This window comes from Notechis scutatus, chromosome 6, assembly GCF_049901735.1.
Source record: "Notechis scutatus isolate UNSWTSFEM ecotype Mainland chromosome 6, rNotScu1.2, whole genome shotgun sequence".
Taxonomy (NCBI): domain Eukaryota; kingdom Metazoa; phylum Chordata; class Lepidosauria; order Squamata; family Elapidae; genus Notechis; species Notechis scutatus.
In genome coordinates this window covers 73,654,753-73,667,947 of record NC_142014.1, presented here as the reverse complement: position 1 = coordinate 73,667,947, position 13,195 = coordinate 73,654,753, and the positions used below count along the sequence as shown (strand labels likewise).

Genomic DNA, 13,195 nt, shown 5'->3' with positions numbered 1-13,195 from the left:
TAGGATCCCTGTACAGGTAGTCCTTGATTTACAATCTCAACTGAGGCCAACATTTCTGTTGCTAAGCAAAACATTAAGTGAATTTTGCCCCATTTTACAACTTTTTCTGCCACAGTTATTAAGTGGATCACTGCAGTTGTTAAGTTAGTAACATGGTTATTAAGTGAATCTGGCTTCCCCGTTGACTTTGCTTGTCAGAAGGTCATAAAAGGGGATCACATGAACGCAGGACATTGCAACTGTCATAAATAGGAGTCAGTTGCCGAGCATCCGAATTTTGATCGGCGTCCATGGGGATGATGCAACGGTCGTAAGTATGAAAAGATGCTTACGTTGCAGCATAAGGTCACTTTTTATCAGTGTCTTAGCTTCAAAGAGATGCTAAACAAGTGGTTGTAAGTCAAGGACAACTTGACATATTGGGAGCATCATTTCATTTCTTTTCCATGCCCATTTTAGTTTAGTTTTTATCCTGATCCTATGATACTGTTTTATCAGTACCAGCATTTAAATCCTGATTTTTCAGACTTTTCAAAGTCTGTTCAAAGAGTGCGATCTTCAAACATCTTGCTAAATGGGTAGAGGTAACAGTCAAACTTTACCAGGAACTTGCTGAGCATAAATTCTCCCTCCTGGATCCATACATGCTCCACAAATGTGATTGGTAGCATCAGCAACCTGGAGCTCCTTTTCCTAGTTGAATTACAGTAGGCTGACACATAGCCTCAGTCTTCCCTTCCTGCCTGAGATCTGCAGTCTTTGCGTGACACTCCCCTTGGTTGATTTATACAACCATATTCTCTTCCAAGCAAGCAATTTATTACTGACTCATCTTAGTCAAGCACCAAAGTTACAGGGGACGACAACTTATTATTACCCATAACCACAATTTTCTCAAGCGTTATGTTTGGGTTCAGGCAACAAACACATCTGCCTGCCCCGCTTGTCTCAGATGGTTTCACTATTCCTTCATATCTCCTATGTGAGTCTTAGATAATGAATTCAGGCAAGAGTCCTATTTAGGCACATCGTGCAGTGACCCTCTGCCTTACAATTCTAGAAAGTGTCAAACAGACCCCTCCACTGGGCATTAATGTGTGAATTCACAGGTGACTCGAAAGAAGTGGAGTTAAAAACAATTAATTTGCTTTTCTTCACCCCAGAACACCTAAGCATTTTACAGCATTGTATGCATATATAAATTAAATAGGGTTGTGCAGTTGGGGAAAAAGTTGTTTAGGAGCACACGGGAGCTTGAAGGCAGGAGCTGTTTCGTGGTTGTTAAAGCAGGTGTGTCTGACTCCAGGACAGTGCAGCTGCTGTGAGGCTCCAGAGTATGGATACAGACACCGCTACTTTAATGATAGTCACCAACAATTGTGTTTACACTGCCATATGTTCCAAAGCACCTATTTCCAGTCGAAACCAAAGCATCCTTAGAAAATAGGAATCAGTCTGTTTTAATTGCTTACTACCATCTATACACTGTTCATCTGCAGAGAGAAAAAAAAGTCTCTAGGCCTTCATCAGGTGCCACCATGTCTATTCTGGTCATGGTATGCACAAGTGCTAACCATGTCGGTTTGTTTTCTAAGGACCTTCTGAACTATCCTCTATTTTCTGCCATTATTGTGAGACCACGGAACCAAATTCTTTGGAATAACAGAATGAGTTGGAAGGGACCTTGGAGGTCTTCTAGTCCAACCTCCTGCTCAGGCAGGAAACCCTATACCATTTCAGACAAATGTTTGTAGTTATTCATAAAATAGGTGGTGTTAGTGGATGACTACAGGTAGTCCTTGACTTATGATCACAATTGAGCCCAAAATTTATGTTGCTAAGTGAGGTATTTGTTAAAATGAATTCTAACCTATTTTATGACCTCTTTTGCCACAGTTGTTAAGTGAATCACTCAAGTTGTTGAGTTAGTAACAGTTGTTAAGTGAATCTGTTTCCTCCTTTGGCTTTGCTTGTCAGAAGGCCACAAAGGTGATCACATGAACCTGGGACACTGCAACAGTTATAAATTCATGTCAATTGCCAAGCATCTGAATTTTGATCATGTGGCCATGGGGATGCTGCAATGGTCATAAATGTGAAAAACAGTCACTTTTGTCAGTATTGTCGTAACTTCGAACGTTCACTAAACATACCCTTGTTAAGTCAAAGACTATCTTGCAATTTCATACTAAAATACAGCATTAAATAAAAATTATTTATTTATTTTTTATTTTATTTGGTTTGGCAATTGCTTACAATATAATAGGTATAAGTAAAAACATAGTTGTGAATACATGGATACATATAAGAATAAAAGAAACAATAGGACAGGGATGGTAGGCTCGTTGGTGCGCTTATGCACGCCCCCTACAGACCTCTTAGGAAACGGTGAGGTCAATAGTAGAAAGTCTAAGGTTAAAGTTTTTGGGGTTTGGGGAAGAAACCACAGAGTCAGGTAGAGGATTCCAGACATTGACCACTCTGTGGCTGAAGTCGTATTTCCTGCAATCAAGTTTGGTGCAATTAACCTTTAGTTTGTATCTATTGTTTGCTCTTGTATTGTTATGATTGAAGCTGAAGTATTCATTGACAGGTAGGACATTGCAATGTATGATTTTATATACTATACTTAGATCGGACCGAAGGTGGCGTAGTTCTAGATTTTCTAGGTCTAGAATTTTGAGTCTGGTGGCATAAGGTATTCTGCAACGAGTAGAGGAGTGGAGAATTCTTCTTGTGAAATATTTCTGGACTTTCTCAACTGTGTTAATATCAGATACATAATGTGGGTTCCAGACTGATGAGCTATATTCAAGTATTGGACTAGCAAATGTTTTGTATGCTCTAGTTAGTAGTGTAATATTACCAGAGAAAAAGCTACGTAAGGTTAGGTTAACAACTCTTAATGCCTTTTTGGCTATGTAGTTGCAGTGGGCTCTAGCACTTAGATCATTAGAGATGAGTACTCCAAGGTCCTTGACAGAGTTTGGATCATCAACAAGGTCTTGACTATTCAGCCTGTATTTTATTTTCTGATTATTTTTTTTTGCCAATATGTAAGACAGAGCATTTGTTTGTTGAGATTTGAAGTTGCCATTTGTTTGACCATTCTGATACATAGTCAAGGTCTTTTTGAAGGGTAGCACAAAATAGGCCACAAAATGCTGTAGCTTTCAAGATAGCAAACTCACTTAAAAATAGCTAATACAGTAAAGTGCTATAGGAGTAAGGCCATTTCCATATACCAGGAAGTGCTTGAATATCTTCTGCTACTTGAAAGCTGTTTTATTGTTACAAATACATCTTGTCTTACATTTATGAGGGCTTTACAAAGTGCTTTAAAGAGGTGCTCTATGTAGCGTGTTAGAAGAAGCAAATTACCTCTCTTGAAGGCATCCATCCTTTTCACGACTCACAGAGCTACTTTTGAAAGCTGGCCTCATCTGAGCAATGGGTCACTAGCAAAGTGGCAGAATGTGCAGCAGAATGTGCTCAGGCCTTCCAGAGGATGCAGATACTCCTAGGGAAGATGACTTATCAGTGCTAGCATACAGAGTTGCTTAGGAGTTTGTGAACTTGTTTGAATTTTCAATATTTCTGCATCAATATGACCTAAAATATGACTTGATTTCCACACAGGCCTTAAAACTAGGCAAAAAGAATCCCAATTAAATCAGTCAAAAACATCAACTGTATTCACTTATTTATTGAAAACAATCAACGCTACATGTTTGTGTGGGGTGAAAGCTTTTGTTTTCAGTAAGTGTGGTAGCAATTTGGGCAGCAGTAACTGCAATTAAACATTTCCAATGTCTGTTGATCAGACTTGGACATCATCTTAGAACAATTTAGCCCATTCCTCCTTACCGAGCAGCTTCGACTTCCTTGCACGAACTGCCTCCTTTTGGGTCTTTTAACATAATGTTTATAGGCAGTCCTCAACAACCACAATTGGGCTGGAATTTTGGTTCCTAACAATGCAGTCATAAAGTAAGATGTCACATGAACAGATGACCTAGTAATCACAATAACTGTAGTTTCGTTAAACGAATGTTACTGATCATTAGCCATGTATTCACACCAAGCCTGGTCCTTCCCAGCCCTGAGCAGGTAAGGGACTGTCTCTAACTCCACCGATAAGGCGGGACCTCCCACATTTGAGCTTGATTATCCTCCCATAGATTGAAACACTTGGCTGTAATTTCCCGTTCAAATAAACTGATAATCCTAGAGGTGTACATATGTTTGCCCCCCACAGGTATGTAACTTTAGATGATTTTCTTCAATAAAGAAATGAACAAATACAATGTTTTTGAGTCTTCTGTTTAATTGGCTTGTCTCTAGTTTTAGACTTGTTTGGAGAACAGATCATGTTTTACGTTGTATTTATGGAAAAATATTAAAACTTCAAAAGGGTTCACAAAATTTTAGTCATTGCTCTACTCGTGTGAGTCCTAGTGCTTACATGTGACTAAACTACTTGGCTAAAAATATTTCCCATAAAAAACAGTTTATTGGCTACATAAGCTTAAAACGTATGTTTGTACTACAAATTTTATAAGAGCTTTCAGGTTAGATTGTAAAATTGAATGGTGGGATTATTTAGTATAGTATGTGTAAAACCTTTACTTCATAAATGAATGGAGTATTGTGATGTTGCCTTAGTGTGTGCCATGTTGCCATTTCAGATTGTTAATGTGTGAGGTCTAATTTGCAGACTATGTGAACAAACTTAGATAAATTAAGTTGTTTTTGGTGTTTGAGGTATCACACAATAGGGTATTATAGAAAAAAACAGGAACTGTTATCAAGCAACTATGAAATAAGATAATAAAAATACATCAACTGTGTAAATAAGAGAGATTTGGTATCTTTCAAAACATATTTTGGATGTTAGATATTGCAGCCTTAATATTTATGCATACTAATGGAAATACCTCTTCAGTTTTAAGTTTTTAGAAAATTTTCATTGTTGTGTTTAAAACTCATTAACCATGTCTGTTAAATTGTGGTTTGATACTGAAAATTACATTAGAGAAGCTGTTCATGTCAAAATATAGTGGGATAAAATAGATTTTTTTTAACATTTACATTAAATTATACTATATCTTTTTTTCTGTAGAAGTCTTAAAACCTTCAAAGCAAATAAAAGTGTAGTACAATTGGAGCCTTCAGAATTTGAGGTTGTCTGTGCAAATTGAATTTGGGGAAAACTGTTATAAATCTTGGCCTTAGAAATCTGTTGGCTAAGATTACCATAAACTCAAATCACCATAAACTCAAATACTATGGAATACAATCATAGTATGAACATTGATTATTTGTGCGTTGCTTTTTCTAAGTAGTCTCTGAAAACAAGACCATTCTGACTAGTTTCACTGATCAGGATGTATTTGTTTTCCTCTGCAGGCCTCTCATTTCTTCTGGGGATTGTGGGCCCTAATTCAAGCCAAATACTCCACTATTGACTTCGATTTTCTAGGGTAAGTAATTAATAGAGTCACCCTATCTTAGATATATAAAATGTTCTGTATTCATAGGATTTTGTATTAAAATGAATTGGTTTCAGCTTTCATGTAATACTTTTGTAAACATTTTTTATTTAAGATATAGATCTTTAAATTTGAAATAACCACAACTGACTGTGAAATAGATTTTTGTTGATACAATTTTTTTTCAGGCTAATCAGTTGCACAAAAGTAAAATAGTAAAGCATAAACACATAGAGAGCTGCTTCTTTGATTATAACTATTAAAATTTCATTTATTCAAAAGTTTGATGAATAGCTGCTTCTGTATACAAACTATTTTTGTCCCCTCAGAGAATTGCAGCTCAACCAAATTAAATTTTAAAATGTTTAAATTCCCATTATAACTGAACAAGTGGACTCATTTTGAATTAAATTAAATAGAGAGTGAGAATGCAGGTTTTGTCTAATTTTCATGCTTCTTTTTCCAGTAAATTCAGTGCATCAATCTTTCCTAACCTGGTATCCCTTAGATGTGTTATTTGAATTCCCATAATACCGCAGCCAGCATGATTATGTGCCACATTGGCTGAAGTGACATGGGAATTGAAGTCCCAAATATAGCCACAGATATATGCCTTGCTTACTGGAACCATAATCCTAAATTTATTAAGGCTTGGTCAGCATGCTGGTTATAAATACTAATATTTTTGGCTACATGAAATCAAAATATAAATGCTGATTGGGTTAGATTTACTAATCAAGTTGACCTGGGACTAGATTGAAATGTCTGTGGAAAAATAACCTTAATCTGCTATCCATATCATATAATCTGGCCCACATATATTTTGAAAAGTTGGAAAAGCTGTCTGCATATCTCTGGAAATTTTTACAAAAACACTATATAACCACTAGATGGCAGGAAAAACTAAAAATAAGTGTGTATAAAAGTTGAATATTGTGATTCATGGAAAACTGCACCCAAAATCATATTGACCGAATGCTTTTGTTTGCTCACGTAGGTATGCAGTTGTTCGCTTCAATCAGTACTTCAAAATGAAGAATGAAGTAATGGCATTAAAACTTCCTGAGTAGAATTTGAGAACTTGGTTACCCGCCTGTTGAGAAGATTCCTTACTGTTTTTGTCATGAGTGCATAATAGGAAAAAGCTCTACATTTGTATTATTCCTTCTTCTTCTTCTTTTGCTTTTCATTGCCTCTAAATAATCTTTCAATGGTAAACTTCAAACGAAAGTCTTTTCTGATATTGTGGAAGAATTAGAAGCTAATGGATTTCTGAAACACAAGGAGAGCAAATTTAATCCTTTTTCTTGTATTTTTGTTTAAATGTGAGACATGAATTATTTATTACGAGTTTAGCATTCCATTGCTGCTGTTTATCGGTCCTCCTTAAGGGAGAGGATGCAGGTGACCATCCTGTAAACTTTTTTACATCTCAGATTGGTACAGCATTCAGTTGTTTAACTGTGAACTACATGGAGTCTACACAACAACAGATCCCAGTTTGTACTCAAGCCATTGGTGCTGACTGGAGATTTCATCAGGGTGGAACAAAATAATTTTCATTCTCTTGTTTCTCTCAGCTCTAGCAAGTTGCTGTATGGGGGTGGGGGAGGGGGAAATGACCGTTCTTGTATATAGTGGAAGCAAAAATGTTGGAGAGACCTGCTCACTGCATTAAGGAAATGATACCCACTTTCTGTTGGCTTTTAAATTTGAAGAGGGATCTTATCTTGAAATGTAAGCTTTAAATGACCACTCATCCAGGTGTCGTGTATTTTCCTCCCTAACAAGTTTTTTTTAAACCTTTGAACACCTTGTTATATAATCTAAGGATAAAGATAGTAGCTAGAAACTGTAGTAAAAACCAACAGGGTTTTTGTTGAGCAGTCCTGTAATAATTGGGAGCAAAACTTAATTTTTTTTTATTTCTTTAGGCTTGGTGAGTGTCCACATAATTTTCTTCATTGACTTCCTTACCTTGATTCCACCTTCTTCATCCTTTCTTTAGTAAACGGTAGTGGCATTTGAAGAACGAGAATTGGTCACTGACATTTTAATCTTCTTTTTCAAAAGCCATCCTACCAGGAATGGTTTAAATTTCAAAAAATGTGAAATGAAACACAATGTTTACTTAGCGTATGTGTGAGAGTATGTGTGTTTAAGAATGGGGAAGTTGCGCTAAACTTTGAAAGTCGTGACATTAAGTTCAATAATAGTTTTTGTTGGTCCTATATTTTTTTGTCCATTTTGGTCTCTTAAGTGCCCATATATGTGAAGTCTGTGTGTTCATAGGCATTATATAAAGGCATATACCTTAAACAGCAATGAAGTGGAGAACCTGTTGTCCAGACTCAGTAAAAATATTTATTCAGAAATATTTTATGGGACTCTGTAAAATAAACATTGGCTGAAAAATAAACCTGACTTGATCTGATGTGGGATATGAATGAAAAATTTAACCCAAAGTTACTGATAACATCTGTTTACAGAAATAAAAACATGACGAGGTACATTTTGAGATAGTTCTAAAACCATTGTCCTTTTAAATGCCCCAAACATTGGTACCTCAAATGTCCCATTATTCAACAATGAAATTAGTTTAGGAAAAGTAGGGTACAATCTATATTCTGTGGTCAGTTTTCCCCAGTGTGGTGCTGAATGGGTGTAATGAACATAACTACCTGGTTGGTTCTGAGGTTCCAGGTTATCAGTATGGTAACAGGAATTATATTCTACTCAAATTTAAAGGCTTTCATATGGAGAAGGGTAGTTTTACTTTAAGATACATTTCAGCTCTTACCACAGATGTACATAAATTGGGCAGCTTCTTTTGATCATCAGTGTTGAGCCAATTATTAAAGAAAATGTATAATTTATCAGGTAAAAGGGTGTTGCTCGAGCTCTAGAAAATAAGAAAACAGCTCCTTTTTATGTCTTTTTATTAATTTTACGTATTCTTTAATGCCTTTTTACGGTGAGGCCCTTAGGAATTAGGCAGAATTAAGTTACAGAAAGCTTTAATTTTCAAAAGCCTAAAACTGCTTTGTTCAAAATGCTCTCTGAATTTAACCTTTATAGATTGTTGGAAAAAAGTAAAAGTTACTTTTCAAGCTAGCGCCCCCCCCCCCCCCAAAATCCAGCCAAGGCTTAAGGTTTAGTAATACTTGGAAAGGTTATTTTAGTTCATTATCATAATGGTTACTATCATCTTCCCCCCCTTTTTTTTGGTACATAAAAAATGATATCCAAAGTTTGATGGTTCATCTCCTCTGTTAAGCTGGATAGAAAAGAATGTGCCTCACTGGATGAATCTACAGATACTGATAAACTTTTACTACATTTCAACTGAGCTTAATATGAACCAATTAAAAGTTTTTCTTAAAAAAAATAATGAGCTCTTTAGAAGAGATGTATTTTGGCTTCGTCTCCAAGGTGGCTGGATTTCAATCATGTTTCCATTTTTGCCAGAATGATGTTAGATTGAACATTTTCCAGCACAGTGTGTTTCTGAATACATTGAAGACGTATAAAAATAATTAGTGGTTTTAACTCATTCTTAAGAGAAAATGTCCATTTACCTTAAACAGTAGTACATGTAGCTTAATATTTTGTTATTTCAGAAGCTTCCATTTTCTGCTCTCCCACTTTTTAATTCCTACTTTGGATTTTTGAGGTGACTTTATCACACTTTCCAGTTTGCTGTCATTTTTTCAAGTACTTGAATCTTTTATTTTCCAGAACTCTAGAAAACAACCTCAGGTAGTTCTGGCTGTGACTTGGTAACGAACTAATCTGTTGCCTGTACTTTTAAGCTAAAAGACCCTTATGCCATCACTAGAGACATTGTTGTAAACTGTAGTGAAAAATAGGGAGTTACTAGAAACAGCATTCAATACTGTAAACATAAGCCTACAGACCATAGTGGCCTAGTAGCTTTTGTAAAGCAGAAATGCGTGAATTTTTTCATCACACTGGCAATCAGACCAGGTTAATCAACCTATCCGATGAATTCTGAAGCTTCCTTGGTGTAATGGTGGTGGATTTAGAAGAAAATTGGCATTGTTTTGAACTCTTGGCCTGGGGTTCTTAATGTGAATTTTGTAGAAGGATTAGCTAATCAATTTAAGGTAACTGGGTCTAACTGTGTATATATAATAATGTAAATAACCATTTGTAAATTAGTGTGAATTGTATGGTACCTCGCATTTATGAACTTTATGTATTTTCGTTGTATGTTCCTTTTTGTAGAATTTGGATGTAAACCAAATATCCAGTTCTTGACATCTGTTGAACTCTTTTTGTTAAATAGGCTGCCTTCAAGGGAATTCCCAGTTGGAAAACAATAGTACCTGAGGATGCATATTAGCTTACATAAGGTGTCTTTCTTATGGTGTTTGTAGTGTCTGCCTTAGTATTCATACATTTTCGTTGGAAGAACTAATCAATCTAAACACGAGTTAGCACAATTGCTTTCAAGTGACAATATCCATTCTAGTAGGAAGCAGATTGGCTAATTAGAGGAAAAGTGGTTTTCTCTCCTGAGATATAATGAAGGTCCACTCCAAGTTGGGCTTGTCATGCACAGGTAACTCTTGCTTTGAAAAACCCTTGTACAAATTCCTAACAGTGCAGAGTCCTGCATATTAAACAACAACATCAAAATGTGAGAAGTAGAAATAGAATTCGCCACTATTGCAATTGGAAACAGCTCATGCAAAAAGAAAGATACATATAAAATTGCAGCAGCAAATGATACAGTGAAGTCCTTAACATAGTTAAGAAATTTCAACAAGACATGCTTAAGAGTACTTTGTTTTACTCCTGGTTCACTTTGAGCTTTTCATAAAATCTGGATTTGCACCCTCTGATTCATTGACATCCTCCAAAAAATCTTGTACTCCTGTAGCAAGAGGATTTGTTGGACCACCCTTAAAGGTTGTTAAAGTTGCAAGAATTCAAGGGTACCCTTTTCTGCTTCTGTAGAACTGATGAAGTTGGACATTTTTTCTCAATTTCCCCTAATTTTCCTTTTGGTTTAAAGAAACCTGACCCCTAAAAGTGAAACTTTCTCCTTGTCAGTCCGAGTACATGTTCTTGAAAAGTTGTATTCTGTTGAGCCTACTTTTTAAAAATGAATTTACTTGTGCTTCGTAAAATTTCCTTCACACACAATAAAGTTGCAAGGGCTTGAAATGAATAGTTAATCTAAAGTTTTTCTGGCCTGGAGGTCAGTTTCTGTTTAGCTAGATTGGCCAAATATAGGGAATCTGACCCATTATGGACAATTGTCCACTGCTGCATCATTATTGATGATAAATAAATAAAGCAGCGTTTCTCAACATTGGCAACTTTAAGATGTGTGGACTTCGACTTCCAGAATTCATTCAACTGGCTAGCGAATTCTGGGAGTTGAAGTCCACACATCTTAAAGTTGAGCAACACTGAACTAGAGACTTCCCGAAGTAGTGCAGCCCTATAACATCGGATGGTGCCTACCAGTTAATGCTGTATGCAGACTGGGAAGGGAGGCAGGGAGAAACAAGATCGATAGGAATTATTTGCGTATAACAGTGCTCAGAAAAGTTGACGTTTTTGTTTGCAAAATTAATAAATAGTGGCATAGTGATGAATTGCCAAGTCCATGCCTGTTTGAAATAAATTAGCAGAAAACAAATTCTGATTTTGGCGATTTTCTCCAGCAAAGTGAAAAAATTTCCTCACCCAGTCTCCAAAGATGAAGGCCCTTACTTTGGTTTTGCTATTGAAATATTGCTATATAAGATCTCCATATAGTAGAATACATTGATATCCAATGTGCTTTAAATGATGAATTGATGTTTGTGTTTAGGATATATTTTTTAAAAAAAACTTAAGCCTTTTGGAGGAGCCTGCCATTTTGACAACGTCCTGAAACCCAGTCAAAGAAAGGGGGCCAATCTGGAGCAAGTTCTTTCCAGCTTGGCTCTCCGTCCATAGGCAAGTGCTAATTAATAGGTTGATTGAGATAATAAATAAGCACTTAAATGAGTTGTAAGCATTGCTGACAGAAAGTGCTGTATAAATTATAAATGACAGCAAAAGCAATTCTCGCAATACTAACGCAGACCAGCAAACAGTGGCTCAACTGTGAAAATACTGATTAAAATTATCAGTCCCAAGGAGCGGCAATATTACTGCTGGGCTTAATTTCAGCATGGTTTTAAAGCTTCTTGTGTTTCTGATAAATACCTATATCCTATTTGTTTTCCAAGGTGGATCCTGGTTGCATAACAAGCCTTATGCTTAATTGTAAATGGTGTCAGCGGGTTAAAATATTTTTAACATCTTGCGCTAATTAAAAACTGCATTTACAAGGATTCATTTTTTGAGGCTGACCATCCATATGTGACAACGACAACAACGACGTATAGGAGCAGATCACCCCTACCCCTTTGGCTCTCTTCTCTCTCCTTGCATTTTAAACCTTTTGTTTGTTGAGTCAGTCCTGTCCTGTGAAGGGTTGCCTGTCCAATGAAAGGGAGAGGAAAAATCCCTAATCTGTATGTTATGAATGGAACTAAAAATTGTGCTTTCTGTTCATTGGCTTGTACTGGAGTGAACTTTTTTTTTTTAGCTAAGCATTGTTGAAGCTCTATATTAAGGCCTTTTATCATTGATTTCAATGAAGGAATGTATCTTGCAAAGAGATTTATATTATGTAAATAATTCAAAATTGGTTGTAACAATAAAGCTGGTTTTTAACTGCATTTCAGTTGTTGTTTTACCTTACATAATTTTTTTGGGGGGGAGGAGAGTTTCTCAAAATCAACCAGAATTTCCTGACTTCTGAATCTTTTTCAAGATTAGAGTTTTAGTTCTGAAATAAATTGACACCTTGATTCAAAATGTAGCCCCTAAAGCGACTTGTGTTGCTTATTTTTAATATCGGAAAAACAAATCGTGCTTCTTAGTGAACTTTGGAGTGTATTTTTCTGATACGGAAGCCCAGAATGAAATATTGGTAGTACCTCTTTTTTTTTTTTCCCATAAGGAAATATAAAATCGATGAATCATGCATTTGTATCAACTTCATCAGTTCTTCATCAGTAGGCTTTTTTACTTGCCTGAAACAACTCAGTCCTCGTCTGATTATCATATTTTGCTCAACTGCTTCCCTTGGGAGAAACAGTAGCTCGGAGCTTCAAGCTCAACCTTCAATTAAATAATGTCTTCTCATGGGAAAAGACATGGCCTACAGGTTAAGGCACGAGGCTTGTCAATGGAAAGATTGGCAGTTCAAGACCCAAACACCACATGACCGGGGGAGCTCCTGTTCTTGCCCCAGCTCCTGCCAACTTAGCAGTTGGGAAGCATGCAAATGCAAGTACCAGTTTGATGGGAAGATAACCGTTCCGTGCACCTTGGCATATAGTCATGCTGGCCACGTGAGTATGGAAAGAGTCTTCAGACAACGCTGGCTCCCTCAGCTAGGAAATGGAGACAAACACCATCAGTCAGACATGACTGGTCAGAGGAAACCTTATAGCGACAGCATTTAGACTTCCCGGTGCTTTACAGCCCTCTCTAAGCGGTTTACAGAGTCAGCATATTGTCCCCAATAATCTGGGTCCTCATTTTACCCATTCCAGAAGGATGGAAGACTGAGTCAACCTTGAGCCTGGTGAGATTCGGACTGCCAAATTGCAGGCACACGGCAGTCAGCA

At 36.6% G+C, this 13,195-nt stretch overlaps 1 protein-coding gene across 1 annotated transcript in view; it reads left to right on the top strand.

The window, feature by feature from the left end:
* ETNK1 (ethanolamine kinase 1) overlaps window positions 1–12,238 on the top strand; it is a 33,873-nt gene extending 21,635 nt beyond the window's left edge. The window contains exons 7-8 of the mRNA XM_026678243.2: window positions 5,410–5,483; window positions 6,490–12,238. Of these exons, the coding sequence (XP_026534028.1) occupies window positions 5,410–5,483; window positions 6,490–6,562 (147 nt within the window). The 3' untranslated portion in view covers window positions 6,563–12,238. The remainder of the gene's footprint in view (window positions 1–5,409; window positions 5,484–6,489) is intronic.
* The last annotated feature ends 957 nt before the right edge of the window (window positions 12,239–13,195 follow it).